General features: G+C 38.3%; 4 protein-coding genes and 1 pseudogene across 6 annotated transcripts; 4 read left to right on the plus strand and 1 right to left on the minus strand.

Moving 5' to 3' along the window:
• Positions 1 to 33: 33 nt before the first annotated feature.
• LOC126792142 (protein FAR1-RELATED SEQUENCE 5-like) lies at positions 34 to 1,976 on the plus strand. Its single transcript, XM_050518626.1, has 3 exons — positions 34 to 235; positions 930 to 1,658; positions 1,759 to 1,976. The coding sequence occupies exons 1-3, from the start codon at positions 34 to 36 to the stop codon at positions 1,974 to 1,976; spliced, it is 1,149 nt and encodes a 382-aa protein (XP_050374583.1).
• Positions 1,977 to 5,855: 3,879 nt separating this feature from the next.
• LOC126791847 (uncharacterized) lies at positions 5,856 to 7,110 on the plus strand. The gene is made up of 2 exons (XM_050518346.1): positions 5,856 to 5,946; positions 6,701 to 7,110. Exon 2 carries the CDS (start codon positions 6,736 to 6,738, stop codon positions 6,931 to 6,933), a length of 198 nt encoding a protein of 65 aa, XP_050374303.1. The 5' UTR covers positions 5,856 to 5,946; positions 6,701 to 6,735; the 3' UTR covers positions 6,934 to 7,110.
• Positions 7,111 to 10,531: 3,421 nt separating this feature from the next.
• Positions 10,532 to 20,565, minus strand: LOC126791844 (uncharacterized). 2 transcript variants are annotated; one of them, XM_050518340.1, is made up of 4 exons: positions 20,556 to 20,565; positions 19,889 to 19,915; positions 12,897 to 13,030; positions 10,532 to 10,714 (listed from the first exon to the last, which is right to left on the minus strand). In XM_050518340.1, the coding sequence occupies exons 1-4, from the start codon at positions 20,563 to 20,565 to the stop codon at positions 10,532 to 10,534; spliced, it is 354 nt and encodes a 117-aa protein (XP_050374297.1). The 2 variants fall into 2 exon arrangements, with proteins under 2 accessions (XP_050374297.1, XP_050374296.1); XM_050518339.1 differs by lacking the exons at positions 19,889 to 19,915; positions 20,556 to 20,565 and adding an exon at positions 13,229 to 13,370.
• On the plus strand, positions 13,558 to 16,055 carry LOC126791845 (uncharacterized). Of its 2 annotated transcripts, none has more exons than XM_050518341.1 (4): positions 13,558 to 13,766; positions 13,852 to 13,902; positions 14,515 to 14,566; positions 15,494 to 16,055. In XM_050518341.1, exons 1-4 carry the CDS (start codon positions 13,650 to 13,652, stop codon positions 15,682 to 15,684), a joined length of 411 nt encoding a protein of 136 aa, XP_050374298.1. In that variant the 5' UTR covers positions 13,558 to 13,649; the 3' UTR covers positions 15,685 to 16,055. The 2 variants fall into 2 exon arrangements, with proteins under 2 accessions (XP_050374298.1, XP_050374300.1); XM_050518343.1 differs by lacking the exon at positions 15,494 to 16,055 and adding an exon at positions 14,877 to 15,484.
• A 1,294-nt stretch (positions 20,566 to 21,859) lies between the features above and the next one.
• LOC126792143 (exocyst complex component SEC10a-like) lies at positions 21,860 to 26,357 on the plus strand (annotated as a pseudogene).
• Positions 26,358 to 27,090: the final 733 nt, after the last annotated feature.

Below are 27,090 nucleotides of genomic sequence, written 5' to 3' on the forward strand. Positions count from 1 at the left end.
TACATATATTATTCTCAATATTGTCAGCTATATATGGAGGATTTAGGTTGCACTGAAGCAAGTAGTGACAAACTTAATTCAGAAAATGTGAATCATGAGCATTCACCTACGCAAGAATTCCAAAGAGATGAACCATCTACGAAGGGTGATGAAGATAAAGAGCTGAGGGATGAAATAGAACTCGGAAGGGAGTTTGATAGTTATGATAGTGCCCACCAATGGTATGTTGAATATGGTAAAGGAGTTGGTTTTGATGTCAGAATACACCTTAAAATGAGAAACACGAAGGGGATTGTAAGAAGAGTTACATATTGTTGTTCCAAGGAAGGTTTCCGGAAGCCGAATGAAAGCAAATCATACTCTCAACCGGTTACGAGGGTGGGTTGTAAAGCCCATATTACTTGTCAGCTTCAGAAAAATGGAAACTTCCAAATTGTTTCTTCTAATGCAAGTCATAATCATGATTTAGTTCGTACACCCATGAAGCACATGATGAAAATTAATTGTTCCATGTCAAAAGCTCAAAAAGCACACGGTGATGATGCAGATTATTCAGGAGTATCAATAAAAGAGACTATATAACTCATGAGTAGAGAGGTGGGAGGAAGGGAAAATCTTGGTTTTCTAGACAAGGATTATAAGTATATAGAAAACGAAAGATGAACATGGAAAAAGGAGATGCCAATGCGATAGTGCAGTATTTTCAGAAAATGCAGATAGAAGATTCATCATAATTTCATACTATGCAGCTTGACGAGGATGGCATGATAACAAATATTTTTGGGCCGATCCAAGATCAGTAAGTGACTATGGCCTCTTTGGAGATGTTGTTTGTTTTGACACTACTTACCGAACAAATGAATACGGGAGACCATTTGCACCATTTATTGGGGTTAACCATCATAAGCAGACTATTATATTTGGTGCAGCTTTACTATATGATGAAACTACAAGCTCATTCAAGTGGCTCTTTGAAACTTTTCTTGCAGCGATGTCTGGAAAACATCCTAAGACCATATTGACTGACCAATCTGCAGCAATGGCTAAAGCAATATCAGAGGTATTTCTTGAAACTCGTCATCGATTATGTGTATGGCATATTTATCAAAATGGTGCTAAGAATCTGTCTAGTGTGTTTCAAGCTTCAAAAGAATTTGCTTCGGACTTTGGTAAATTGGTATATGAGTTTGAGGAGGAAGATGAATGGTTATTGGCATGGAATAATATGCTTGAAACTTATAATTTGAAGAACAATAAATGGCTTGCATCTTTATTTGAATTGAGAGCAAAATGGGCATTGGTGTATGGGCGACACACTTTCACCGCAGACATGATGACTACTGAACGTAGTGAAAGTATGAACAATGTGCTAAAAAAGTATCTAAAGTCAAAATATGACCTTTTGCGTTTCTTCATACATTATGAGAGGCTTTTGGCTGATAGACAATATAAGGAGTTAATTGCTGATTTTAAGATGCTACAAACTTCTCTTATGTTAATAGTTGAAGTGGCAATCTTGCAGCATGCACGTGATATGTATACTCCTGAAGCTTTTCAACTCTTTCAGAATGAGTACACACGTAGCCTCAATTACAAGGTTTATAAAGTAGGGAAGAAAGAAGAGACCAGTGAATACAAAGTATCATATATGGGAAAATGTAGAGCATGCAGTACTATTTAATGCTTCAACATAGAGAGTTTCTTGTACTTGCATGATGTTTACCTTCGTTGGAATTCTATGTCGTCATGTGCTTAAAGTTCTAGACAAGAAAAATGTGTCAAAGATCCCAACAGAGTACATACTGAAGCGTTGGACAAGAAATGCAAAAGGTAGAACTATTACTAATTATCATGTGCCTAGCGACAACCATAAGGAGTCAATAGGGAAGCGATATGGTCATTTATGTCGTAGTTTTCGTGAGGTTGCATCTGTTGCAGCTGAAGATGCAAAGCTAACCGCATATGCTAATGAGTGATCCATTGAATTGCTTACTGATCTGGAGAAAATGAAGAAAGAGTTATTTAAAGACAAAAAATGTATTGAGGAAGCTCCAAAAATTGAAGATTCATCCAGCGAAAGTGAGACTGAGGATTTAACGATTCCAAGAGGAGTTAAAAGAAAAGCTACTGTTGGACGTCCGCGTGGTGACAGAATAAAAAACGTAGCCGAAAAGTTCAAGAAAAAAACCACTGCAACAAAGCGATTATCGATTAAGGTATTTGTTTTCAACTTCTTTTTCTTCTTTTTTTTCAAAATAAAAGGAAAACAAGAAAATTAACATGTTTCTGATTTAAACCTTTCTTTTATGTGATTCAAAATACTTCTCCTATTCGACTTAATTTAGAAACGCAAGTGCATATCGTAGAAGAGGATGTAACTGCTCCTATAATGCCAGATATATTAACTCAAGTATGGTGCTTCTTGTTTTGTTTTGTTTCTGTACTTTATAATAGGGTTCATTGAGGGCTAAACAAATTTGTTTTATCATGGTATAGGAATCTCAGGTATTAGCTGCAAGTGACACATACGATGAAACTCCACATTTGTAACATGCTTAGCCGTCAAACAGGTTTGTTCATATACACAACTTTCATAAACTACTATAGCAGTATAGCAGAATAACTTAACTGTCAGTCTTAATATTTCATCACACTACTTCTATATTGTGTAACTACTAAAACGTTTTGTATTAATTGTTCTTGTAGGAAGCTATGACGCAAGTGGGTATGTTATGAGGTAATGAGGACAAGGAGATCAATTCAACAGAGAAAAATGAGAAGAAGAGTTGATCAAGTTGATAGCTTTTGTAGATTCAGAAACAAGAATTTATTTTGGCAACTAGACATGCTCAATTCTTAATTCATGCAATTACTTATTTTTTCAAGATCTCATGGATACTTGCTCAATTCTCCATTCGTTCAATCACTTTTCTTTGCCTAATAATTCATTCAGACATTTTCAATGCTCTGCAGAATTTATAAACATTCTATCATATATCATGTATGAGACAATATTGGTCTCTGAAAACTGCATATTGGAGAAAAAAAAAATACATAAATAAACTCTGATGAATATATAAGTAAAACCAATGTGTTGCATAACATACATTTGAGTACATATGGTTATTTCATCTTAATAAGAGGAATGCTAAGCACTATTGAGTTCTGAGATACAAATGCAGTGAATCTTAACCAGTGACAATGGTCAGTATGTTCTCTAACTGTATTTACCAACTTACAACCTCCAACATATGGAACTCATGCTTTCTTATGTTCTTTGCAAGTCGATGGAGAACACAACCTAGTCACTGAGTTCTCTTATTGAACTTGACCTGGAAGATAAAACAACAAGAATCCTCATAGTTTAACAAATATATGAGGACTTTTTGAATAGCACAAAATTTAATTTACTGTTAAACATAACATAACATCTTTATTTGATGCTTTCAAAAAAAAACATATATATATATATATATATATATCTAATGTAAGTATAACATATTGATGATCCATGAATAGTTATATCATTGTATTTCAACTTGCTAATGATACTAAGATGTTTTACCATTTTAAAGAAGGATTGCAGCGATTCATGTTGGGGAACTTTTCCATGTTTAACATTGAAATCATTGTTACAATCATCACAAGAATCATACAACAGCAAGTCCATAATTAAACTGCATACCCACAGCAAACAAAATCTAAAAGGTCTCCACGTACTTCAACTGTTCATGTTAACTATATGTATTATAATCGAAATCAATTGAGCAGCCAATACTAGTTTAGCAATAGCGAATCCCAAGTTCAGAGACCCAAATTTTAATACCCATTGAAATTTTCTCATCTCTATTCTCTTTTGACGGGTCAGAATCAAAGTACAAGGATTATAAATTTGAAGAGAGAGAGAGAAAGAGGGGGGGGGAATTGAAGAGAAACGTATTACCTGATAGGATAGCTGAGTAGAGAAGGTGTGTCGTGCAGACGAAGGAGGAAGTGAGGAACGAGGAGGTTCCGATGAAGAAAGGAGGGGAGACTGCGGAGCGGCTGCGTTTGTACCAGACACGCTTCTTTTCCTCCTTCACGTATCACGTCTCTATTTATTTTCCAAAAAAAAAAAGATAAAAAGCTGAAATCTAGTCAGAAGAAGATGATACGTGGCAGCCTGGTATTGGTCCACATAGGAGAGTTCGGACGGCTGCGTCCAACATAGATCGGACACAAGTTTTTTCCTAAAGAAATCTAAATTGCTGGTCTTATTTAAGCTCTACATGCAACTTACGTAAATGAAGTGTTTCAAACCAGAAAAGGAACCCATCAAACTAGGCTAACCTTGAAACACACCAACGTTGCATATGGAAGGGATTCGCCCTCTCCCACCGACCTCACCACCATCATTTAATCATTTTCATTCCATTTTCCTAGTTTCTTAATTTATCTTTTGGGACTTGTAGTTTATTACTCACTCAACAAGACCATCACATCTTCAATTGGGTAGTAGGGTGAAGAGTATATTTAGTTCATACTAGCCACATAGCTAGAAGTGACCAAATTAACTCTCCCTCTCTTTTTTATTATCTATCTCTTTAATTGAATGTTATTGGTGATGTATATGTTTATGGGTGGGTACCCTAGTTCAAATCGTGTATAAAAAGATGCTTAATTTAATGATGCAATTTCATATGTTGGATGCTTGATTCTATTTTCGCTTGGTATTAATGCATGTCTAGGAGTTTAGTCATCTCTAGGATGTGTATTTTGATGTATGACCATCTCTAATTCTTAATCTAGGAGGTTACAAGTGTAATAATTTATATCCGTTGTGATTGCGCGGGTGAATTTCTTAGTGGTCTAATTCCCGATCCTTACACCAATTAAGGTGAGTTAGTGATCCTTGAACCGGCTCTAACTATCTCTAATTGAATTAGTATGACCTTTGAACTGCCACATTAATACCTTTACGTGAAAATATGGTCAGGGAGCCTTGAACAGTCTTGGATACGGCTACTGCCAAATAGGAAATTTTCATCTACATTAGATTAGCTTCTGCACATAAGAATTGGGTGAAGAAGACATCCTAGCACCCTAATATTCCCATTTGCATATTTCATTTTATATTCTTCATTGTTTTTGTAATTTTTGTTGCCGAATTTTATTTTAGTTAATTAGTTATCAAACTAAATTCTCGGTGACCATATTGACTCATTGTAAATAGTCATCACTAAGCTTTAGTTGTTATTAGGCTTTGGTGTGAATCGAAGCCAAGCATTGCTAAAGCTTGACGCCTTAGAGTATTATTTTCTTTATTTTCATTTCTTTTCTTTTATTTGCATTAGTGACTTTAGGTACCAATTAGCCTAGGATTATGGGCTAGCCACTAATCCCCAAGGTACGATAAACTTTGGGATAAATACTTCTCTTACTTGACAATGATACGTTTATTTGCGTGAATTGTGTCCAAGTCAGGTACCGAATGGACTAACCCTGTTCTTGCTAGTCCTTAACCGGATCTTAATTTTTTAAGAAAAAAAACACCGGTCCTTGTATTTTTAAGACAAAACCAAACCAAAATGCAACTTACCGGTCCCGTTCCGGTTAAAAAATGGCCGGTTTAGGACCTTATCCACCTTTACCCATAAATCCGGACTTGAATGGGCTTTGCAATGGGCCGAGCTTTGGTCCTTCGGCCCAACGGGCTGCCCACGGGATTTTAGGATCGCAGGCCGAATGATATGATGACCCTTTAATCCGGGCTTTCGTAAAAAAAAAAAGCCTTATCCGGGCCCAGTCACAAGGTTGAGGACGTGCCTTCTCAGCCACCGCGCACGTGCACAATTTGCAATAAGAGGTGCGAAAATGGCAAAAATTACTCAGTAGAAGGAGATCGGGTTTATTGAGGGTTTTGGACTGAAATCAGACGTTTGTGCCTTTGACCTTTGTGGAATTCGGGTATCTTATTTCTTCAATTTTTCTGGGTTTTGCTAATCTTTGCTAGTGATTTTGCTTCTATTTTCATTGATACCTGGGGTATCAGCTTTCTGTGTTCAGTTGATTATTGATTGGTTTGTTCATCTTTTGATAGAAGAAACCTAAGAGCTATGAATTTATCTCTCTCTCTCTGTTTTATATATTTATTCTTTCTGTATGATTTCTCAGTGACCAAATAGAAATTAGTCTCGTTAAAGTTGATTTGCTGAATCTCTGTTGGTCAAGTTCTGATTTTATTGCTGAATCAAATGGGTTTTGCATTGTTTATTGAACCACACAGTCATCTAGTTCCCCGGTCCTTACTCCAAATTTATAATGGAAGCAATATCTTCACTGTTATTTAGTTACACTAGAGCTTGATAGTCTGTAATGTTTGTCATGCTTAACAGAATCTGTTCTGATTTTGATGCACATTAGTAATACGATCATTTTCTTATGATGCTGGTAAAGTGCATGACTGCTTACCTATGTACATCTCTATAAACATCACTGTGTAAAGATTCCAGTAGAGCATAGTCAGAGTGCTTAATTTTTCACCTGGGGCAAAAATCTTGGAATCTATGTTGTAATTGCTTATATTCCAAATTGTGCATTTATCAGTCTTGTGCAGGATTTCCTATACAAGTTAAACCTTCTAAAAAAAAAAATGAAAGTGTAAATACCTAGTGCATGGAGTCTTCATTAACTTGAGTTTTATGTTTCTTTCAATTGAAAGCACAAAGAGATATCGCTGAAGCATTCACTGGTAAAATGGCTGGGATGTCGGGATTTAAGAGCCTTGCACCTAAAACAAAGAATGTTATAGTTGCTGGGGGCTTGACAGCTTTTGTCTTTGGCGTGTACTTCTACACCATGAGAGCTGTTGGAGGCACAGATGAGCTACAAGTCGCTATAGATAAGTTTGAGGGAGACAGAGTCCAGAAACAAGCCGAAGGAAGCATGCCGTAAAAAAGTTTGATTTATATATCAGTTTGTAATAATGTTGCTGAGAACAAGGTAACCAAGTTTGTGAAGGCAGTGTTCCAGCCCTTTGTTTACTTATGTAATATGCAATATTTTCTTCATGGTAATACATGTATGTTCTGTTGTGACCTAAGCTGTAGTTTATAATTTTGTCCACCACTCTGTGAAGATGTTCAATAGCTGGGTATTACTTGTGGGAGAGATTGATAGGATTTTCTTTGCTTTTTCGGTTGTTTGTTTGCATTTATTTCTCTGATCAATTTCCTCCATAGAGGGCAGTAAGTGAATCAGCAGGAATGGTGTAAATACATGCTTTGAGTAGTTCTAAACTAGTGTTCAAGTCATTTTAACAACATAATTTTACAGTTTTATCATTAGCTAGAAGGGGAGTAGCAATGCTTTGAAGCTTTTTAAGTTTTTTTTTGCACCTTTGATGCTTTGGCTCTCAGAAATCCGGTAATAATACAGGCTGGACGAGCGTCAAAACCAGAATGGAAAATGTCACAAAAGTAGAGAAATTTCTCAAAAATTTGTTGTGTGATTTTCTTGAATGAATGATTAATTGATATAGGGCTGGTCAACGGGCTCGGGCCAGGCCTTAGTATATTTCAATAAGTGACAGGTCGGGCTGGGTATTTTCACAAATATGAAGATCCAAGTCTGTCCACTTAAAGCGGGTTTTTACGGGATTTTGCAGGCGGAGTTTTGCGGGTTTTTACCGACCGGGTCTTGCGGGCTTGTATTAGAAAAAAAACATAATATTCTTATTTAAGGGTTTAGAACAATAAATCAATTATTAGAAAGCACTAATAGATTTGATCGATATATATATATATACATATGTATATATATATATATATATATTTAGGGACCCTGTAAAAATTTCGTTAGTTTTCAATATGATTTGATTGTTCGTACCTACGGTCAACCAAAAAAGAGGCGTTTTGACATAATAAAACCTCATGGACTTGAGCTTTACCAAATGAGTTTCCTCGTTGCGACCACTTACGATCGGTGACAAAAATTAGGTGATTTTCAAATATGTAAACAGTTTTTGGTATCGCATCTTGGTAATGGGTTTTCCCTTAGGGCATATTAGTGGTGATTTTAGTTTACCGGAAATTCCGAATGTCAAAAAAGGTCCGAATTGGATGAAATTTAAAAATGGTCACTAAATATATATACCGGTCACATCAGATGGTGTCGATCGATTCTGAAAAGTTTCATTTATAATGCGATAGTTTTATTATAAACCTAATATAAATGTTATGATACATTAGTAGACACTTCGACGATCGACAACTCCAGTTCGAAATATGGTCGATCGACACTGGCAGATGTGATCGGTATATATATTTAGGAAACCCGTAAAAATTTCGTCCGTTTTAGACATGGGTTGACCTTCCGTAACTACGGTCAACTAAACAAAAGGCGTTTTGACATATTAAAACCCTCATTAACCGGGGCTTTGCCAAATGAGTTTCCTCGGTGCAATCGTGCACGATCGGTGATAAAATTAGGTGATTTCAGATATGCAAACAGCTTTCGGTGTTCGCATCTTGGTAATAGGTCTTCGCTTAGGGCATATTAGTGGTGTTTTTGGTTTATCGAAATTCGGACAGTCAAACGAGGTCCGAATTGGATGAAATTTTTACAGGGTCACTAAATATATATACTGATCACATCGGCTGGTGTCGATTGATCCTGAGAAGTTTTCTTCATATAGTCACTTCATATTGCAACAGTTTTATTTTAAACCTAATATAAAATGTTATATACATTAGTGGACACTTAGGCAATCGACAACTCCGGTTCTAAAAACGGTCGATCGACACCAGCAGATGTGATTGCTATATATATTTAGGGACCCCGTAAAAATTTTGTCTATTTTGGACATGGTTTGACCTTCCGTACCTACGGTCAACAAAAAAAAAGGCGTTTTGACATATTAAAACCCCATTAACCGGGGCTTTGCCAAATGGGTTTCCTCAGTGCGGCCACGCACGATAGGTAACAAAAATTAGGTGATTTCAGATATGTAAACGGCTTTCGACGTTCGCATCTTTGTAATGGGTCATCCCTTAGGGCATATTAGTGGTGTTTTCACGGTCAAACAAAGTCTGATGTGGATGAAATTTGTACAAGGTTACTAAATATAAGTACCGATCTCATCGGCTGGTGTCGATTAATCCTAAGAAACTTCCTTCATATAGTCAGTTCATAATGCGATAGTTTTATTTTAAACCTAGTATAAAAGATTATGATACCTTTACGTGAAAATATGGTCCGGGAGCCTTGAACAGTCTTGGATATGGCTACTGCCAAATAGGAAATTTTCATCTACATTAGATTAGCTTCTGCACATAAGAATTGGGTGAAGAAGACATCCTAGCACCCTAAATTAGATGATTTCAGATATGCAAACGGTTTTCGACGTTCGCATCCTGGTAATGGGTCATCTCTTAGGGCATATTAGTGATGTTTTCGGTTTACCAGAAATTCTGACGGTCAGACGAGGTGGTCAGAATTAGATGAATTTTTAACAGGGTCCTAAAATATTAGTATCGATAACATCAGCTGGTGTCGATTAATCCCGAGAAGTTTAGTTCATATAGTTGTTTCATAATGCTAAAAATTTATTTTAAATCTAGCATAAAGTTATAATATAAATAAATATAAAAATTTAAATATAGTATTATTAACAAATATAATTTTATATATATAATTATTACCAAAAAGACATATAATTGATATATGTATAATATCAGTTTTTATCCAGAGTGAAGTTCCAATTTTGACACACTTTTCGGTCAAATGTTTTCACCATAAGCGATTCAATATTTATATATGTTATTTAAGATCATCTCTATAAAGTTAATTTCAGAGTGAAACCAAAGGGAATATGGTGGCCTAGATTACGTCGTCTAGATCTATTATTCTTCTTTTGATCAAATACAATAACAAATTTGGTACAACAAGTCTATTGCGAGTTGAATTCACATATTCACTTATAATAAACATAAAATGGTATTGGGCACCACATCCAAGCTATTAGTGGTGAAATCATGTGTTGGAATTTGGAAAGACTTAAGAACACAATTTTATCAGAACAATGACACAATGAGGAAAAAAAAAATAAAGGCAGTATGGACGCTTCCACATCCAAACATCAGCTGCTGAGAATATTACACAGAACAGCCACATGAAGACGAATGCAGAAAAGCAAATATGTCTAAGGTCCAATATTGAAATATTTTCATATCAAATGTCATTCACTTCAAGTTCATTTCCATGAAATGCTTATGCTTATATTATATCATAAATTTGATACAGGTAATCCATTTCCACGCAAGCTAAGTGGCAGTGAAAGCACAAATAAGAGGAAATAATGTATATATGCGACACCAACAATTGCTAACCAACAAGAATTAAAACTTGAGTGCACAATTTTCTTAATTTCTTATAACCTCATACATCAACTTCAAGTCATTAATCATTTCTGGAAAGGCTCATAGGCTTATCATATCATTGAGGGCCGAAATAGATGGGAGCATAACAACAAACTGGCATCATTACTGCTAAGCTAATTGTTGATCGAAAAGGAAGACTTCAATCTCTCAGCAAGAAGTGGAAGTGTCTTTATCCCATTTTCGGTTGTTTGGTGAACACACGACTCCAAATCAGTGAGTGCACTACTTTTGACCTGTTGAAGCTTTGCTGCATCGAATTTGTCTTGAGAGACCATCAAAGCCCTACTCAACCTTTCCTGCACAAGATATAGTAAGAGTGAGGACTTTGCTATAATATAAGTTCCACAACCTAGAATATGATATGCTTTGCAAAACTTTATGCTTTATAAACAGGATAGACTATAAATTGACTAAATAAAAAAAACAAACGATCAACAAAGTGACACAAAAAAAAGTTGACACAAATTCAAAATAAAAGAAGTCTAATCATGAGTAAATTCTAATGAAATCAGAATTAAGTTTGTGAAATCATGTCATTAATGTACGGTTTAACAGTATATAATCAACCACTATCTTCTTTCCTTTAATATTATGTTAGGCAACAGAGTAAAATAACAAAAGAAAATTCGTTAGATACTACTAATGTATATTCTTTCTTAAAAAATTATGGACTAAATTCAGTTTACCCCCTGAGGTTTGGAGGGAAATCATGTTAGTACACTATTTATTTCATCAAATTATCCCCTGAGCTTCTAATTTCAGTCAATCATGTTTATTTGCTCATTTTCCGTCAAATTTAGACGTTAACTCTGACAATAAGACCCATTTTAAGGGCTAAAATGAGCGTTTTATGATATAATGCATACAATTGACTGAGTTAACATCCAATTTAGCTTCTAAACAGAGTCACATTGCCGGAGTTAATGTTCAATTTGGATGACGAAAGAGCACTTGGATACGATTGACTAAGGTTAGAGAGTTCAGGGGGTATTCTGATGAAATTAAAAGTTTTTTTTTTTTTTGGGGGGGGGGGGGGGTTAACTGAATTTAATCTTAAAATTATTACTATATAAATGGAAAGTTTTACTGACATTTTGGCCTTGAACTGGTCTATGCTAAGCCCTGTACCCACATCAATCGCTGACCAAATATTGTTAAAACTTATGTTCCCTAATATTTGCTGACTTCATATAAAGGAGACAACAATTTAGATGTCACTTAATACATTACTAATTCTATTTCCACGGTAACCTCCATTACTAACTTTCACATCCCATGCTGCAACTAAGTAAGTTAATTCCACTTCAATTGTGAATGCCTACGAAAAAGAATTAGTTACAGTAATCACATTAACTCTAGAAAAAAAAAAAACATAGAAGATCATCTTACTGCATGCGCATAGCATGAATGTAGAAGGCCAACCTAAACATCTGACAACCTACCATGGCATACTAGAAACGTTGTTCAGAAATCTTTCCCCAAGTTGAAGATCTCTTATACATGATGAGTTTTACTTTTCTAACTATTACACATTACAATCAGTTTCTAAAATAGTTTGAAATGAAAATACTTGTAGGCAGCCTCAGCTCAGATTGTTACAATCTATCATGTGTCTCTCCCACAACCCAACGCTTGTCCATTTTTGTTTTTTAGCACAACCCATTCTCTTTGTTCCCCATCACTTCTGCATATCAATTCTTACACACAGTAGTAGCATTTTCAAGGACCCTACATGCTTCAACACACAGATCATTATAGCCCTGTTGTTGTCAGTGCTTGAAGCTTGTAGCTACCCTGAGCTCTCAGTCCAGAGTATAACTCAGCAATTTTAGTTCATACCTCTTTTCTATTCCCTCATCGGTCTTGTTATCTCTCTCTTCTTCCAAGTAAGTAAAACTCCCTAATGACCACCGTGGTCATTCCCGATCACTAACTACTCAATGTGTGAGCTCTGAAGTCAGTTTGATTACGTGTGAAGAATTAGAACACAGGGATGAAGAGAAGGGGATACCAGATGTTACAAAAAGAAAAGTGCCAGGTGTTGAGTTGTTGGATTATACATTAGAGAAGGTGAGGAATATCATCCATCATGAATTTCACATGAAGTAAAAAGGTCTAAGAGTTACAGGACCCTCACGAGGGGAAGGTGGAATTAGTGCACTCACTATGTGAATATCATTTTGTTCCTAGTTTTGTCATACACAAAGGGCTGAGACTTCAGAAACAATGAGAATCTACGATGGGAGGTTCAGCAAGGTAATATCTCACCGCGCGGAAAATCAAATCAGGAAGGCCCCTGTTATATATATATATATATATATATATATATATATTTGTAAAAGTAATCAAACACTCCGAAGGACATGATATAATCATCAGTACATATAATCAGAAATCAGAAACTACCTATACAAAACCACACCCTAAACTTCCTACAAATTTTCACACTGAGAGATGGAGGAGCAAAGAAGCACTTACTTGAAACTTAGCCATCTCATTCTCAACTCTCTGTTGAGCACTAACAACAGGAACGCTGCAATTTTCAACGCAATTGCCAACCTCCTGTTGGTTTCTTCTCCTATCGAAACACGCATATGCACATTTAAAGTAAGCTTGCTGTCAAAAGAAAACAAAGTTAACTACCCATCCAAAATGTGAGTGCAGTAACATTACCAGAAATCGATAAGTAATAGATATGGTTTGCTAAAACTCCAGAAAATACAGCAAACTCTGGCAGCGAGTGGAATAACAGTATCGATACATACCCATCAGAAACAATGAAAACATGTGCATATAGTCTAACCGGAAACCCAAATTGATACACGGATGAGTAAAATTAACATGGTCTTGGACAGGAGAGAGATACTTCTGGGCAGCCGCATTCACGTCTTGTAGCTTTTGCCTAACCCTGTCGGATACCACTAGCTCTTCCATGGCTGCAATGTGATCCATTTTGCATTTCGGGGCCTTTGGGGTTTCAAGGGTTTTGGGTTTTGCGGGCACTATTTATACAAACCGCCTCTAGGCAATAGAAATCGGTTGGAAGAATACGTATTTATAGGGTCCTCATTCAAAAGGGCATTTCCGTAACTTGCGTACCACCCAGACTCCACCTTTACTTGCACAGTCCTTTGGGAACTAAGCTTATCCACCCACCCAAACCCAGAGAGACCAAAAACCCTCGAGCGCGCGAAACCCAAACCCATCCCCGTCCGGCAATTCACCTCCTCGATGGAGGTAGATACTCTTAAAAGTGAGCATCAGGAAGAAGAAGAATATGTATTGCTTGATCTTGATTCTGTTTACTCCCAGCTTGAAATCCGGCCAAACGCACCATATGTTCTTTCTGTATGATCTTCTCGCTTTTGAGTTCCTATTTTGGTTATATATTGAACTCTTTGCAGTGCCCACATAATGTTGTCCTGTTTTTTAGGGTCTGGATACAATGCAACCGGTATTGGTTCTAGATGGCAAATTTAAGCTGGTGAGTTTAAACCCTAGATTTAGTTTCATTGTCAAGAGGTTTAGTATTGGTATTTGTTTTGGTGTAAGGGACATAGGATGAGAATCATTAGTCATTTCAGAATCATATGAATCCAAATTCATTACTGGTTTTCTGTAGGGAGAGGGGTGACAAACTGTGGTTGGAATTAGAAAGGCCGTCATATATGTTATTATGTTTTTTGGGTTGAGGACTTAGAGTAATGATGGCTACATAAGAGAGTGTTTTTTAAGAATATTGCTAGTATGACATCTTAAAATTGGCATACTGGATGCCATCAGGTCATAGTAATGTATTCTCCATGCTTTTACACATATTAGAAGCACTAAATATTTTATAGCAACATGAAAGATGTCAATCTGTTGCTTTTTATTATGTTTTATTCTTTTATTTGAAACAGTATACTTGTAGGTTAATTATACCACACTTTTTGATATCTTTATACTTTAATTGAGTCATGTGAGATGTTGCATCAGGTGTTAATGGTGATTGGCATGTCGAGCTCGAGATAGCAGTTCATATCTGTGTTCTGGCATTAATATAAAAGTACTGGACTAACAATCTGGTCTGATGGATTATTGGTTTTTGTCACAGGTCGGGCAATGGGATGAGACAATTGGGACATGCCTTCTATTCAAAGAAGAAGGTAAAACTTATTTTCATCTCAACTGAGCACATACCTGAAAGGAATTGTCTTCTATATACTCCAGGATCTAGTTTGTCGGAGGAAACTTGAAAATATTGCTAAATAAGTATTGTCAGAAATTCCATTGGGTCATATTTTGATTCCCGTTTGATTTTTTATAAAGAGTCTGATGAAGAATATCTCGTGTTGATTCTATGGTTCTTCTACATTAACGATCGTATGAACTATAATATGAAAGATTTGATTTCTCAATTCGTAAAACTTGGGTACCATTATCTTAATTGTTAATAGATATTCTTATTGTGGTCAGAAGCAGTTAGCAAGAAAACATGTTAGAACCACACAGACCGATGAAAACCTGAAAATTTCACCTTTAAAACCACATTCGAGTTGTCAATCACCGGGTCAGGACCTTAATCAACGCTACCAGGTTGTGGATTTATGTCCTTGCTGTACTCCATCACATACCCCCACCTAAATTTTTCATTGAGTTAAATTTGCATAGTGTCAGTATTCCATTGGGTTATATTGTGATTCCCTTCTGATTATAATTGAAGAGTCCTATGTAGGTTTTTAATAATCTTGTGTTCACTTTCATATTTTTTCTACATTAATGATCCACAAACTAGGGAGATCTTGATTTTTTGACTGCAAAAGTTGAGTAGTCCCTTGGCTGTTAATAGATATTCTTACTGTTGTCTGAAGCATTTTTAGCAAAAAAACAAGTCATAACCTTTTTTCTCCTCTTCATGATCTACACTTTAAATCGAATGCCAAAGTTCGCATTAAATCAAAATATCACAGGAAAAAAGGCATTGGAAATGCTTGTCAGATGTTATTGTTTCTTATGCTGTTTTAAATCTGCTTTCATTAGTAGAGTTGAGCTCTAATCAGCTTCGTGTATACTGAAACAATTTGCAATTGCAGTTGGCTCGGTTGTTCATGAAGAAACAGGACCGTCAGAGGCAAACCTATTTGCTGGTAAATATATAGTTGATCAAAAGCAATCTTCAAGCAAGCAAGTAACACCAGTTGGCCGCACTCATAGGATTCTAAAATTCAGATTGGCACCAGATTTTGATTCTCCAAATACTGCATCTGCGCAGATCAGCAAGTAAATTTGTAGAAGTCTTTTAGAAACTCTAAGACTGAAATGGTATTAGAGGTAGAAATGAAGATGTTGACATTACAAGCTTACTTGCAGCACTACCATGGTAAATGTATGTTCTAACTAGATGCAACCCTTTGGGTTTAATGTACATGAACATCATAAAATGGAGGGTGTACTACAAAATACATTTAGATATGCAATCTAATTCCTTGTGCTAGTTGCAATTTGGGTATTGATGGGCCCATATGGTATGGATTTTATCCCAATATTAAAAGGATTGCTTTGAGCCTTTGAGGTTGAGCTTGGACACTCGACATCAACCTCAAGTTTGTATATATGCGGCCATTTTGGCAACATCACTTTCTGAATAGTTTTCTATATAAGCATTCAATTATACTGGCAAATTAAGTGTAGCATTCTGTATTACACATAGCAGATACATCACTGTTATAGGTTCTGCTGTATTGTAATGCAATCTATTTATCTTCTGCTGGTAGTTGTAATTGGTAGACACATGAAATTTAATGAAGTAAATTATCTTTGTTAAATGATTAAATCGCCCAAAAACCCGATAAAATTGCACACGTGACCTAAAAATCAACAAAGTTAGAGCGGATCCGAATAAAACTCGTGTCAGCACATAAATGGATGATCGTAATCAAAACTACGTGATTCCGACGTAAATCAGGAATTGAATGTCATTGACGATTCGAAATGATACTCGGAAATTTGATTAAATTAATAATTTTTTAACGGTTATAATTAAATCAATTATTTTCTGCTTAATTTAGTTATGAGAATAACTAAATTTAAATTAATCAGAAAATAAATATTGATTTAATTATACAATTAAAGAAATTTATTATTTTAGTGTCATTAAAATATTCTATAAAATAGAAGTTTTGACACTAAATACCCATTCATACATGAAGAGAAGGGGACTTGAGAAGAAGAGAGAAAATCATTCGAGCAAGATCACTCTCGAGAAATCCCGAAGTCTCCCAAGTCCACGAAGAATCATCAATCCACCAAATCGCTCGTTCTTCATCAAATCCAAAATCCAAACCCAAGTCCACGAAGAATCATCAAGCTACCAAATCGCTCGTTCTTCATCAAATCCAAATCCAAACTTAAGTCCACGAAGAATCATCAAGCTACCAAATCGCTCGTTCTTCATCAAATCCAAATCTAAACTCAAGTCCACGAAGAATCATCAAGCTACCAAATCGCTCGTTCTTCATCAAATCCAAATCTAAACTCAAGTCCACGAAGAATCATCAAGCTACCAAATCGCTCGTTCTTCATCAAATCCAAATCCAAACTCAAATTCTCAAGATCAAGTGCATGTCACCCTTGAGCCAAGTTACATACGGAGATAGAATCATAGGAGTTCACAAAGATTGTAACCTCGCGCTTGATTATCAATAAATCACATTTTATTTGTACACGTGTCTGCACTCTTATTTGTTTTCAGATTATCGTTCTACAAATTGGAACGCCCAGTGGGACATTTTTGGCCTTTCATCTCCTTCTCCGAAGAAATCTTCAAATTCGTTTGTGCGATGGCTTCCAAGAACAACCAAGTCGTTCCATCGACGAAATCCAAATCCACAACCGCGAGGTTAAGCGGAGAGGGCTGAGCCGGTCAAGAAATCCAAACAAACATTATCCAAATTAAAGAGTGAACTGATTGCCCTTGTCACCCGGAGCGTGGCTATAGCTCAACCCACGACATTTATGGCACTTTCTAGTAAGCCTCGTCAACCATTCATCACCTTGGAGAGCTTGGGAGCAATAGAGCATGTCTCTCAAATTGGGAAGAAGCAAGTGTCAAAGGAGAAGGAGCCAAATAAGCAATCTCATCTACCCGTTTATGGTGATGGCCCTATCCTAGAAGACGTTTTCTCTGATGACGAATCGAGCACGAAATCATACCATGGAAGTCCTAGCCTTGATGGCGATAACTTTCATTCTATGGCGCATGAGTCCTCTTCTGACAATGTGCAAGTCTTGGTGATGGGGACATCCACAATCGAGGAGCAACTCTCCAATTAGTTGGAGATGGTTGAAAAGCTCACCCGAACAGTTGAGGAAAAGAACGTGCAAATCGCTGAGCTCTATAGCAAGTTGGAAGATCACAATGATGAGAACTCCACCAAAGGGTCGCCTGGTAGGAGCAAAGTAAATGAAAAGGGAAAGCGTCCAAGAACAATGACGACTCGCTTGGTTCCTTATCACTCCAAAAATTGCAGGACAACATCACCAACTCAATTCGGGCTCAATATGGAGGTCCTTCTCGTGACTCCCTCACTTACTCCAAACCTTACACTAAGAGGATCGACAACTTAAGGATGTTATTGGGGTATCAGCCACCAAAGTTCCATCAATTTGAAGGTAAAGGGAACCCGAAGCAACACGTCGCCCACTTTGTGGAGACTTGCAGTAACGCCGGGACAGAAGGCGATCACCTTTTCAAGCAGTTTGTTCACTCGTTGAAGGGAAACGCCTTTGAGTGGTATATAGACTTAGAGCCGGAGTATGTTGACAGTTGAGACCAGATGGAGCGTGAGTTCCTCAATCGATTCTATAGTACAAGGCGGACGGTGAGCATGATGGAGCTAACTAGCACGAAGCAACGGAAGGATGAATACGTGGTTGACTATATCAATAGATGGCGCTTACTTAGCCTTGATTGCAAGGACCGACTTTCAGAGGTGTCAGTCTTTTAAATGTGCATCCAAGGCATGCACTTTGATTTACTATACATCTTGCAAGGAATCAAGCCTCGTTCTTTCGAAGAGTTGGCTACCCAAGCCTACGACATGGAGCTAAGCTTGGCAAGTCATAAGGGAAAGAATGAGTCCCTGGTTGACCAATGAAAATATAAAGTCTTCGGAAGCATATTTGACAAGGTTGTGAAGAAGCCTTCCAAAGAATCAATCGTCATCAATACTGCACCGGTTAAGATCTCTACGCGGGATAAGAAAGAGTTCAATAAGGTGGAACATCCTCCTACGATAGGAGTAAACACATGTTGAAGGAGATGGAGCAAAAGATGTACCCGTTCCCAGACTCTGATGTGGCGGGCATGTTAGAGGATCTGCTAAAAAACAAAATAATAGATCTGCCGGAGTGCAAGTGTCCAGAATAAATGCATCGAATCAATGATCCGAAGTATTGCAAATATCATCGCCTCATTAGTCACCCTATAGAGAAGTGCTTTGTTCTCAAGGATTTGATAATGAATCTCGCCAAGCAAGGGAAGATTGAGTTGGACGTTGACGACGTTGCTGAAGTCAATTGCACTACCATAACATTTGGGTCGTTCAAGCCAGATCCATTTGCTTTTCACCCAATGAAGCACCGTTCCATTTCACAAAGGAGGCGCGCGAATATAAGAAGACCAAAGAAGTTAAAGAATGTCCTGCTTTCCCGCCTATCCTCCAAGTTGCCTCTAATGCCGATGATGAAGGATGGATATTGGTCACCCGAAGAAGAACTCGCAAAGGTATGATGTCAAATTCACCGATTGTCCAACTAAGTCATAAGAAATCACATCCATGATGGGAGGAGAATGGACGAGGACGTTTTGAGACGAAAGTCGTTCCATATTTGTGGAAGCCTCTTCACCGAAACTTGTCAATAGAGCACTTTCCTACAAAACAAGTGAAGGTCACTTCAATAGCCACAAGTTGTGAAGTCCGGTCCAAAGAAGACGAAAATCCTAAAGCAAGAGAAACAGGTGCAAGTCAAGTGTTAAAGAAAAATGAGGTGTTGAAACAATTTTAGAGTCTACCTTTCCAACTTAGCCTCTCTGACTTGATGCAATTGCCAAAATCAACGAGATGCGCACTTGTGGAGTTGCTCATTGATGTAGGAAAATACTCCACAAGCATGAAGGAATGTGGCGCTTGTGATGCATATTTTTATGCCATACATTTCACAGATGATGACCTTCAATTGGGCTCTAATCCACATAATCAGCCTTTTTTTGTGATATGGTACATGCGAGAGCGGAAGTTGAATCACATGCTCATAGACGAAGGGTCAGTAGTAAATATCATGCCCAAGTCAACCATGTCTCAACTTGACGTCAACGTTGATGAGTTATCAAGGAGTCGTCTCATGATCCAAGGTTTCAACCAAGGAGGACAAAGAGCGATAGGGATGATCAGACTAGACATGGACATCGGAGAGCTAAAATCAAACACCTTGTTCCATGTCATCGATGCGAAGACCTCGTACACCTTGGTGTTGGGACGACCATGGGTACATGAAAATGGCATCGTGCCATCCACTTTACACCAATGCTTCAAGTTCTATCGCGGAGGTGTGAAAACCGTGGTAGGAGATACCAAACCATTCACAGAAGCTGAATCATACTTTGCGGATTCTAAATTCTACACAGATGAGGAGTCAATGACAGAAATCCTTCCGGTCGGAGTACCCTCTACGGGGAAAGCCGCTAAAGTCAAGGAGAATGATGCCAAATCAAAAGAAATTGAGCTTCATGGTGAAGTGTCGCAAAAAATATGATTTGAAGCGGCAACATCGTTTGCGGAAAGAAAAGCTAGTCATGCATTTCCGGTCCTTCGCTATGTTTCGAAGTCTAGACGAAGGGAGGGGGAGTCTTCATTTGTGGGGACAAAGTCACAAGAGTGTCCACGAAAATTATAAAAGGATGATATGAAATTGTTGAGGGAAGAATCAACATTGCAATTAATAAAGGTGAGCAACCGAAATCCTACAAAGCAGCCACTAAAGGGGTTTGTCAAACCAATTCAAGGTAAGACGAAACATAGATTGCTGCCCAAGAAAAGAACAAGTGAAGAGTTCGATCCTAATGCATACAAGCTGTTAGAAAAAGATGGATACGACTTTGGTTCATCAAGCAAAAAGGACGACCAAGCTGCAGCAAAGATGGCGCATGAGCTCGATGAACCACAAAAGAAGTTAAGAGAGCAAGGGGCAATAATTTCACTTCGAGCAAGCCAACCAGAATTTCAGGAAGAAGAAAGGCGAAGCGAGCCAATGTGCAACATATCAGTGTCGAGGTAGTTGAAGAGAAGAGTCAAGAGGTTTAGTCAACTCCTCGCATTTCGTCGTTCGATCGCATTCGTCCAGGTTCCCGAAGAGCAACATCTGAACGTATTGAAGGATCCATCACAAGGGTGTCAGTTTTTGACCGTGTGAAGATGACAGCAAGTAGAGGGCCAGTCTTCAATTGCATTGGTAGTACAACCACTCGGCATTCCGTATTCAAAAGGATGTCAAGTTCAGACAAAGATAAGAAAAAGTCAAACCTCATTCCGCGAAAGCCTACATTGGAAAGGATCCAAGCACCTAAGGAACAACAAATATGCAAGAGGAAAATGACTTGTAGTTGAGCGGAGAGTAAAGAAATCCGAAGTCTTATCCCGTCACGCATGAAGAGGCATTGTGTTCTGGAACTGGATTCCACAAATCAACTCAAAGTGAAGCAACATACCATCATATTCATTGGTCATAAAGGAGATAGCAAACTCGGTAATGGCGGTGAGGATAACATTGTCCAAACCTCTTATCATGTCACGGTGGTAGAAGTAGATGCCGTAGAAGAAGACGATCATGAAGATTTTGAAATTGAAGTAGACGAAGCTCGTCTAGAACTTGAAAACGGGGGGCAAGCCACTATGGACGAACTTAAGGAGATTAACTTGGGAACATAAGGAGACCCAAGACCTATTTTTGTGAGTGCGTCTTTAAGTTCCGAAGAAGAAAAAGAATATTTTGATTTGTTACTCGAGTACAAAGATGTCTTTGCTTGGACGTACAAAGAAATGCCCGGCTTGAATCCAAAGGTAGCAGTTCATCGACTTGCTGTCAAACTAGAAGCTCGGCTAACCAAGCAAACACAAAGACACTTTCGAACAGAACTTATTCCTCAAATTGAAGCAGAAGTTGATAAGTTAATTGTCGCAGGCTTCACTAGAGAGGTTTAATATCCCAAGTGGATCGCAAACATTGTTCCTGTCAAGAAGAAGAACGGACAAATCCGTATTTGTGTAGATTTTCGTGACTTAAATGAGGCATATCCAAAAGATGATTTCCCTCTGCCAATCATAGAGCTCATGGTGGATGCGACAACCGGGCATGAGGCTTTGTCATTCATGGACGGATCGTCAGGTTACAATTAGACAAGGATGACATTAGAGGATGAGGAACTCACTGCATTTCAAACTCCCAAAGGAATTTATTGCTATAAGGTCATGCCATTTGGGTTAAGAAATGTCGGTGCAACGTACCAACGTGCTATGCAGAAAATTTTCGGCGACATGCTGCACAAGTATGTAGAGTGATATGTTGATTATTTGGTTGTCAAAACAAAGAAAAGAAGTGATCACCTGCCAGATCTACCAAGAGTGTTTGACAGGTTACGCAAGTACCAATTAAAAATGAATCCTTTGAATGGTGCCTTCGACGTCAGTTCTGGAAAATTTCTTGGATTCATCGTGAAGCACCGAGGCATCGAGGTAGACCAATCCAAAATGAAAACCATCCAGGAAATGCCAGAGCCAAGAAATTTGCGCGAGTTGAAAAGCCTCCAAGGACGACTTGCCTTCATTAGACGGTTAATATCGAACATGGCGGGCCGTTGTCAACCCTTCAGTCGACTCATGAAGAAAGATGTTTCATTTGTATGGGATGAAGCTTGTCGCAATGCCTTTGAGAGCATAAAGAAATACCTGGCGAATCCTCCCATGTTGGGTGCACCTATCGCCGAGAAACCTATTATCCTTTACTTCGCGGCTCAAGAGATATCACTTGGGGACTTTCTTGCCCAAGAAAATGAAGACAAAAAGGAGAGAGCCTTGTGCTACTTAAGTCGGACCCTCACCGGACTTGAGCTAAATTATCTGCCGATAAAGAAAATGTGTCTTGCACTCGTCTTCACTAAAGTTGAGGCATTACATGCAAGCTTACACAATACACTTGGTGGCGCGAGCCGATCCAGTTAAGTTCATATTATCTAAACCAGTTCTAACCGGGTGCATGGCTAAGTGGGTGTTACTATTGAACCAATACGACATCGTATATGTGCCTGCTAAAGCAGTGAAAAGACATGCGTTGGCCTTCCTGGCAGACCACCCTATTCCAGCAGATTGGGAAATCTCAAATGAATTCCCGGACGAGGAAGTCTTCCTTGCAGAGATCCTCCCTACTTGGAAGATATTTTTCGATGGCTCATCTAGGGCAGACAGAACAGGGGCTGGTGTTATCTTTGTCTCTCCACAAAAACAGATATTGCCTTATTCTTTCACTCTTGGGAAACTGTGCTCCAACAATGTCGCAGAGTACCAAGCGTTGATCATGGGATTGCAAATAACGTTAGAAATTGAAATCCAAAGTCTCGAAGTGTATAGAGACTTGAAGTTGGTGATTGATCAACTGCTCACTAATTACAAGGTCAAGAAGGAAGATTTGATACCTTATTTCCAACTCGCCACACAACTCTTGAAGGGCTTTGATAATGTTATACTCATACATGTGCCACGGAAAAAAAATCAAATGGCAGACGCATTGGCAAACTTGGCGGCGACTTTGGCATTGTCTGGAGACGAAATTTTGGACATCTCAATTTGCCAAAGGTGGTTCGTGATAACAAAGCCTTCACTCTAGTGTGCTAGTTCTCATGTAGTGTTAGTTTACACCATTGATGTTGAAGATTGGAGGCATCATTTTATTGACTCTCTTGAGCACATAAGCTTTCCGAAGATTCGAAGCAAAGGTGGAGCATCAAGCGGCAAGCACCGCGCTTTCTCTACTACAAAGGGACTTTATATCGGAGGTCATTTGACAGAGTACTCCTTCGATGCTTGGGAAAAGATGAAGCGGTCAAAGCCATGGAAGAGGTTCATTCTGGAGTGTGTGGAGCACATCAGTCAGGACCAAAGTTACATTTTCAAGTAAGACGACTAGGGTATTATTGGCCCACCATGGTCAAGGATTGTATGGAGTATGCATGAAAATGCCAAGCTTGTCAGTTTCATGCCAACTTCATTCATCAACCACCTGAGCCATTGCATCCGACAATTGTTTCGCACCCGTTCAATGTCTGGGGAATGGATGAAATCGGACCCATCACTCTGAAATCATCGGCTGGTCATATGTACATTCTGGCAGCCACAGATTCCTTCTCAAAGTGGGCAGAGGCGATACCGCTTAAAGAAATAAAGAAAGAAAATGTTGTGGACTTCATTACGGGAAGCATTATACAACGCTATGGTATACCACGGTGCATCATCACAGACAATGCCAAGTATTTCTCAAATACCGCAATAGAAAAGTTGAGCAAGAAATTCCACTTCAAGCTTCACTTCTCTTCGATGTACAATGCTCCAACAAATGGTTTGGCAGAAGCATTCAATAAAACACTTTGTAACATTATGAAGAAAACTGTTAGCAAGAAGCATAGGATTGGCATGAGAAATTGGGCGAAGCTCTCTGGGCTTATAGAATGACGTATCAGACAGCCACAAATGCTACACCTTATTCTCTCGTCTATTGTGACAAAGCCGTGCTACCATTAGAGAGAAAAATCCCGTCATTGAGAATCGCTTCGCAAGAAGGTCTCACAAATGAGGAAAATGTCAAGTTGCGCCTTCAAGAGTTAGAAGGTTTAGCTGAGAAGAGGCTTGATGCACAACAACACCTGGAATGCTACCAAGCTCGGATGTCACACGCCTTCAACAAAGGTGTTCGACCACGGTCATTTCATGTTGATGATTTAGTTCTTGTTGTTGGAAGACCCATCATTATGACGCACAAGACTGGCCCCAAATTCAAGTCAAAATGAGATGGTCCTTACGTCGTCAGAGAAGTATACACCAATAGAGCTTACAAAATTGTGGCGGAAGACGGTTTGAGGATCGGTCCCATTAACGACAAGTTCTTGAAGAAGTATCATGCTTGAAAACGTTAAAGCATGCTCCACGCCTGCATGAGCTTAAACTGCATAAGGCACACACACAAAAAACCCTTGAACTACGTGATGACTTGATTTGTTCTTTAAAAGGATACATAGGCAGCTTGAGAATAACAATCTTAAGTTCAGTCATATAAAAAAAAAGTGTTTGCCTACCAATGATAGAGCGAATTCTTATTTCACTGCGTAAGTCCACTATAAGACGGGAGTTGAGTTGCCATAGAATGGAGTTTTAAAAGCGAATAGCCCGGTAAGAGAGGGATATATGGTTAAGGTGGTGTCATCATATTGCTCATCTTCAACATTGTCGAGGATAGTGATTGTCCCGTCCGTGAAACTCCTGAAAGCTGCCATGCTGAATGTGATGTGTAAAGCCTAAAATGCTTTTATTGAGTGCTGTTAAGTCTATGAAATGAGAGCAGTTAAGCAATTAGGTTGTTTATGTTCTTGAAACTCCTGAAAGCCGCCATGCTGAATGTGATGCGTAAAGCCTAAAACGCTTTTATTGAGTGTTATCAAGTCTATGAATTGACAACAGTCAAGCGATTAGGTCGTTTACGTTCTTCAAACTCTTGAAAGTCGCCATGGTGAATGTGATGCGTAAAGCCTAAAACGCTTTTATTGAGTGATGTCAAGTCTATGAATTGACAGCAATCAATTGATTAGGTCGTTTACGTTCTTGAAACTCTTGAAAGCCACGTGGTGAATATGATGCGTAAAGCCTAAAACGCTTTTATTGAGTGCTTTCAAGTCTATGAAATGAGAGTAGTCAAGCGATTAGGTCGCTTACGTTCTTCAAATCCGCCACAAATCAATGCGTTTCGAAAGCAGTCAAATGGGTAGATCGACTGCGACTTTCAAATTGTTGTCAAAGTCCTACAAAAAAAAGGATCGCATACCCGAGTAGGAGCCGAGTCGAGTCAAGCCAAGCCGATAAGGAGCCGAGCCGAGCTGAACTCTGTAGATCTTTTCAAGAAGATGAAACAAATTCATCTGAGGGTCATAGCAACATCAGCGAGACTGACAGTTTGCCAAATGGACATATGCAAACCCCGTCAGATGCAACAAGATTTGCGCAAGGAGTGTTTGACCCGTTATTTCTTGAAGTAGATAAGATCTTATCTCTGTTCAAGGATTCTTGTAAAGAGTTAATTGATCTCCAGACACAGATTGATGGAAAGCTATTAAATCTTAAGAAGGATGTTTCTACACAAGATTCAAAGCACCGAAAGACACTTACTGAGCTTGAAAAAGGAGTAGACGGCTTGTTTGGTAGCTTCGTCAGGTTGGATTCACGTATATCAAGTGTTGGACAGATTGCTGCAAAAAAAAGGAGATCATCTACAGAGTGCAGATGCTCAGTGGGAGAATGCTAGTCAATCGATATAACTCATAAAGTACTTGATGGTGTTCAATAGCAGCCCTGGCGATCTATGGAACTTTCAACTCTATTTTCCGATGATAGTCGTGTTGCAGAGGCTGCTAAAATTGCACAAAAACTGCGGGCATTTGCTGAGGAAGATATTGGAAGAACTGTACCATCAGGCATCAGTATGGGTAATGCAGCTGCTAGCAGAGGATTAGAAGTTGTAGTTGCTAATCTTCGGGAATACTGCAATGAACTGGAGAACAGACTGCTAGCACGATTTGATGCCGCATCAAAGAGAAGGAGACCAAAACATGTTCTTCGGACAGCACAATCCGTGAACTGGTAGATATGGTACACTAGTGTGTACTGATAAGTTATTTAAGGAGTTGCTTGGAGCTTGGTCATATAGATGACTGGAAAAAGAAATAGAGGGTGGGGTTGTCATGTAGGAGCAGATTGGAAAGGAGCACATGGAGTCTCTTAAACAAAAACAAAAATAACCTAGAAATAGAAAAACATGAACGTGAGAAATGTCCTGAAGGAAAGCATTGAGATATCAGCTTTTACCTTACAAAGCTTTCTCTTTTTAAAGAAGCTTAGGAGAATGGTTGTCAGCATGTGTGATTGTTAGGTGGATTGTGGAATCTCTAAAGCTCCTTCCAACATTTCCAACACAAAAGAAAGCAATTCTAATTAAACAATGGGCATCATCATCTACTAATAGCTCCACTAAAGTGTTCTTGTCGGCAAGAAGATGGCCTTTGAACAAGAAGATGGTGAAATTTCAAGCTTTAAGTCTTGTAAAGCAAAACCATCTAATAATGGAGTCAAGGAAAATGATTGCAAGTAAATGTTTTTTTTATGTCAATGATAAACTTGCTCAACAAGAAGTGGGGATCGATTACTTTGTTGAAATATTTGCTAAAAGTAATGAAGATGATGCTAAAAAAATGAAAAAAAAATGGTGATGTTTTCGGTGGTGGTGGGAAAGATTGATGGAAAAGAGATAAAGAGAAGAAAAAAAATAAAACAAAACAAATGAGAGAAAATGGTCTGATGCTTTCGGTGGTGGATGGGAA

The sequence above is a fragment of the Argentina anserina genome, chromosome 4 (assembly GCF_933775445.1).
Source record: "Argentina anserina chromosome 4, drPotAnse1.1, whole genome shotgun sequence".
In the NCBI taxonomy this organism is placed as follows: domain Eukaryota; kingdom Viridiplantae; phylum Streptophyta; class Magnoliopsida; order Rosales; family Rosaceae; genus Argentina; species Argentina anserina.